The sequence below is a fragment of the Mustela putorius genome, unplaced genomic scaffold, assembly GCF_011764305.1.
Source record: "Mustela putorius furo isolate JIRA1106 unplaced genomic scaffold, ASM1176430v1.1 tig00000450_pilon_pilon_pilon, whole genome shotgun sequence".
Taxonomy (NCBI): Eukaryota; Metazoa; Chordata; class Mammalia; order Carnivora; family Mustelidae; genus Mustela; species Mustela putorius.
In genome coordinates, this window is record NW_025421385.1 from 20427218 (window position 1) to 20432202 (window position 4985).

At 44.9% G+C, this 4985-nt stretch overlaps 1 protein-coding gene across 3 annotated transcripts; it reads left to right on the top strand.

Moving 5' to 3' along the window:
* Positions 1–2265: 2265 nt before the first annotated feature.
* Positions 2266–3432, top strand: LOC101678240 (glyceraldehyde-3-phosphate dehydrogenase-like). 3 transcript variants are annotated; one of them, XM_013056647.1, is made up of 2 exons: positions 2266–2277; positions 2443–3432. In XM_013056647.1, the coding sequence occupies exons 1-2, from the start codon at positions 2272–2274 to the stop codon at positions 3430–3432; spliced, it is 996 nt and encodes a 331-aa protein (XP_012912101.1). In that variant the 5' UTR covers positions 2266–2271. The 3 variants fall into 3 exon arrangements, with proteins under 3 accessions (XP_012912101.1, XP_044936229.1, XP_012912100.1); XM_045080294.1 differs by lacking the exon at positions 2266–2277 and having other exon boundaries at positions 2378–2556; positions 2611–3432; XM_013056646.2 differs by lacking the exon at positions 2266–2277 and having other exon boundaries at positions 2378–3432.
* The last annotated feature ends 1553 nt before the right edge of the window (positions 3433–4985 follow it).

A 4985-nucleotide genomic window follows, 5' to 3' on the forward strand; every position in this document is an offset into this window, starting at 1 on the left:
TTGTTTTATTGTACTTGCTAGAATTTTTGGAACAATGTTAAGTATTAGTGGTGAAAGGACTGTCCTTGTCTAATTTCAGATTTGAATAGAAATAGAGTGTTTCTCCTTCTATTGAGATAATGTGTGAGAAAGTGTTGAGGGAGTGTGTACGGTTTATCCAAAGGCAATTAAATAAAATAAATTGCAAATTAAACTGAATTCAGATAAATGACACATTGAATGCATGATGGACTAACTTTCAGTTTTACACTGGCAAGAAATATTTCCCGATTTTTTAGTAGACCATTGCTAATAACTTGATTCTCTTAATTTAAAATGAGTATGATTTCTATAAGCTTATCTATTTGAGATTTCTATAAACTATTCTATTTGAGATCTTCTCTGGCAACTCTATTTTCATTGGACTTTGGATTCCATGGCCCATATGAAGAAGTTGCTTCTTCAGAATGGTCTGAGACTTCCAAAGTTTAGGGCAGTTGACCTTGATTTATAAGCTAGGAAAATAAAGCCTTTAAAATGTAACAGGGATCTGAGATTCTAAACCCACACTGGCTAAATACACACCCCACGTAACTGTTTCTGCTCTTATATTTGGTTCCGACAGACCCAAGTGTTTTCACATAAACACAAACTACAAAAATGTAAGATGATTTTAAAATTTGGAGCTTATATTCAGCTATTGCCATCTAAATTTCATCTTGGGGGCTGCTTTATGAACTTGGTCCACATTTTGCTTTGTTTGTTTTAAACTTAACACCCTTCATCAAGCTGTACAGCAAGAGGGCAAGACATAAGACACTGGGCTTATGTGAGATGACACTAATTTTCAATTGGCATCAGTATCTGTTCTTAGCATGTGCGGGGCAAAATTCTTCTTTGAAGAATCCGAGATGCAATTTTGTATTCCTCAAAACTTTTCAAGTTTTATTCCTCATGGGTATATTTTGACAATTCCACAGTTTACCTTATTCTTTTCCCAACCCTTAACTTCCCCCAGATTAGTGAAGGCAGGTTCTGGGTCAGCCTTGCTAAAGTAGAAGGCAAAGGGGAAATAAACGCTTTCTACCAGGTCTAAAAAAATAATTTAGTCTGTTTTAAGGCACAAAGAATTGCAAGTACCTTAATTTCTTTGAGTAATCACCTATGGATATTTGAGATATCCAATCTTTTGTGATTAAAAAATGCTGAAGTTGTTGTCCTTATGGACACACCATCTTGTACACACGTAAACATATCTGGCTACCCTGAACATAGGAAGATGTGTATCGGGCAGATACTGCAATATTTTAGTGGGTCCAAGAAGGTGTTGATTAATCACATTAGAGGAAGAGAAGCCAAAATGCTGAAGGGACCTCAGCAGCAGGACTTGGTAGATCATCTCCCCAGAGCACAGCTCAGTTTTACCATCTCCCCACGCAGCACACTGGCTAGACACTCACTGAAGCTATTTCCTCTTTTTCCTGCTTACACCAGCTAGACGACACTTCCCAGCTCCTTTGCCTATTGGGGTAGCCTTGTGATTATTTCTAGCCATTAGAATGTTAGCAGAAGCACTACGTGTCCCTTTTCTGTTGACTCCTGAAAACTGCCACACAATTCTCTCTTTTCCCTTGTTTCCCAGTGGTATGAAAAGAATCCAGTGAAATCCTCTGTGAAGGGTGTCTAGGTCCCTGAGTCACCTTGTGAAAAGTTGCCCAACAAAAACCCAGCCAAATCTTGGCTAGGTACAGACAAAGAGATCTGGGGATGGTTTGTGATGGCAGCTGGCTTTTCCTGTTAATACATTCAAGTCTGTATATCTCTGATCTAATTTTTAAATTCTTGGTAAGTAATACTTGGCTCTTTATGGGATAAGTGCCTACTTCCATTGCAATGGCTAGGCTATGGTGTTATAAGGTCACTTCACAAAGACATGGTCTCTCGAAGCCCCCTCTGGGTTTTTGGGAGCTATTCCCCCAAAATGGGAATCACTGTGTGCTGGGAAACCACAAGAAGAATGTCTCCTACGTGAAGGACAATAATAAACAGGAAGAAACTAGAGCAGACAGACCCTCTTACGAGCTTCCTATGCTGCCTCTCAGGGTAAGAGCCAGGGTAAAAATTCTACCCATACTCCCATTCCTCAGAAGCTTCACATCTCTATAAGACCTGTCATAAACCCTTCACTCCCAGAGACAGCTACCTCCCACGTGAATGTGGAATAAACGAAAGTTAAAGATCATTCATGGGAGACATTATGTTCAAGAAGGTACTGTACACCTTGCTAGAGAAATGTCAGTGTGGGACCCAGCCTGTCCCCCTCTTGCTAGAAAACAGAACCATAACTGGAAAGGAATAAATTTTTGTTAAATGAGCAGTGGCGCTCTCTGCTCTTCCCCGTTCGACAGACAGCCGCATCTTCAGGTGTAGTGCCAGCCGCGTGCCCGAGACACAATGGTGAAGGTCGGAGTGAACGGATTTGGCCATATTGGGCGCCTGGTCACCAGGGCTGCTTTTAATTCTGGTAAAGTGAATATTGTCATCATCAATGACCCTTTCATTGATTTCAACTACATGGTCTACATGTTCCAGTATGATTCTACCCACGGTAAATTCCACGGCACAGTCAAGGCTGAGAACAGGAAGCTTGTCATCAATGGGAAGTCCATCTCCATCTTCCAGGAGCGAGATCCCGCCAACATCACATGGGGCGATGCTGGTTCTGAGTATGTTGTGGAGTCCACTGGGGTCTTCACCACAATGGAGAAGGCTGGGGCTCACTTGAAGGGCGGGGCCAAGAGGGTCATCATCACTGCTCCTTCTGCTGATGCCCCCGTGTTCGTGATGGGTGTGAACCATGAGAAGTATGACAACTCCCTCAAGATTGTCAGCAATGCTTCCTGTACCACCAACTGCTTGGCTCCTCTGGCCAAGGTCATCCATGAAAACTTCGGCATTGTGGAGGGACTCATGACCACTGTCTATGCCATCACTGCCACCCAGAAGACTGTGGACGGCCCTTCTGAGAAGCTGTGGCGTGACGGCCGAGGGGCTGCCCAGAACATCATCCCTGCTTCCACTGGTACGGCCAAGGCTGCAGGCAAGATCATCCCTGAGCTGAATGGGAAGCTCACTGGCATGGCCTTCCGTGTCCCCAACCCCAACGAGTCTGTTGTGAATCTGACCTGCTGCCTGAAGAAAGCTGCCAAATATGATGACATCAAGAAGGTGGTGAAGCAGGCATCAGAGGGCACCCTTAAGGGCATCTTGGGGTACACTGAGGACCAGGTTGTCTCCTGCGACTTCAATAGTGACACCCACTCCTCTACCTTTGATGCTGGGGCTGGCATTGCTCTCAATGACTTTGTCAAGCTCATTTCCTGGTATGACAATGAATTTGGCTACAGCAACCAAGTGGTGGACCCTATGGTCCACATGGCCTCCAGGGAGTAAGAGCCCCCTGAACCACCACCCCCAACTAGAGCAAGAGGAAGAGAGAGGCCCTCAGCTGCTGGGGAATCCCTGCCCCAACTTATCCCCCAAAACACTGAGAATCTCCCAACCTCCACTCTTTCCATCCCAGACCCCCTGAAGAAGGGGAGGGGTCTAATAAAGTATACTGTACCCAGACAACTAAAAAAAAAAAGGAGCAATGGCACTCAATTATGGAAATTTGAGGTTTATAGAGATATGGGTGAACAATTACAGGGGGAGGGACATAGTCGTTTTTGAAATTATGGCCCAATATCCCACTTCCCCTCCTATTTTGGAAAGAGTCCTATCATCTGAGTTGGCTAGGGGCAAGGTCTTACCATTTTCCACAGCAGCTGAATAAAGCCAGATACCTGCTCCCCTCCTCTGCCTTCTTCTCTCCAACGGCCCCGACACCTGCAGTAGGACCCGCCTGCAGGATGCTGTCACCCGAGAATCTGAGTCTTCAGCAAGTGAGACGAGAATGAAGAGACAATGTGGAATCCATCTCCAGGAGTGGCAGAAGTCCGTGGCCGTGGGACGGCCCCAACAGACCTCCGTGGCCATGGGACGGCCTCAACAGACCTCCCTCAGATGTGCCCTTGGGTGGTAATTCCCGATTCCTGCTTATCTGTTGAGCCTCCTTTTCAAGTCCTCACACTGATTCTATGAAATACCCAATATCCTTCTAATAAACTCCTTTTCTGCTTAAAATAGACAGAGTTTTTAATGCTTGTAACTGAGAACTTTGACTGATAAAGTAATTTACTTCTGTCTGTTCATTCTTTTCCTTTGACAACCTGACACATAGACTATTTGAACTCTTCAAAGTGGCGAGATAAATGTTATAAAATCCACATTTCATACAGATGTAGATCACTAAAGTAATTAGAAAGTTGAGACATGGGGCGCCTGGGTGGCTCAGTGGGTCAAAGCCTCTGCCTTCGGCTCAGGTCATGGTCCCAGGGTCCTGGGATCGAGCCCCACATCGGGCTCTCTGCTCAGCAGGGAGCCTCCTTCCTCCTCTCTCTGTCTCTGCCTGCCTCTCTGCCTACTTGTCTGTCAAATAAGTACATAAAACCTTAAAAAAAAAAAAAAAGAAAGAAAGTTGAGACATTATCTTCTTTTCTTTAGGACTGTATCAGGCTATGACCAGAAAAATATCTGAGTCATCAAGAGCACACTCTAGGAGCTCTACCCGAGCAAACACACACACACACACACACAAACACACGTGCGCACGCGCGCACAGAGTTCCTGTTGAACCTCACTATGTAGGTCTTGAATGTCTCCCCAGGGATGGTAAATCAGGTTCAGCTCACCCAGTGATCAGGCCTAACCAACCTATGCCTGCAAACAGGGAAATCTGAGGCTTCAGATCCAGTTATCTGCCCCACAGTCTCAGCCACACAGGAGGAACTTCAGGCACTATCACTGCATGGAGTGTAGCCAGAAAATAAATACAAGTGAGTTATCAAGTCTGGTCAGAGTGGGAGGGACAGCTATTTAGGATGTGAAAGAAAGGGACAGGCCAT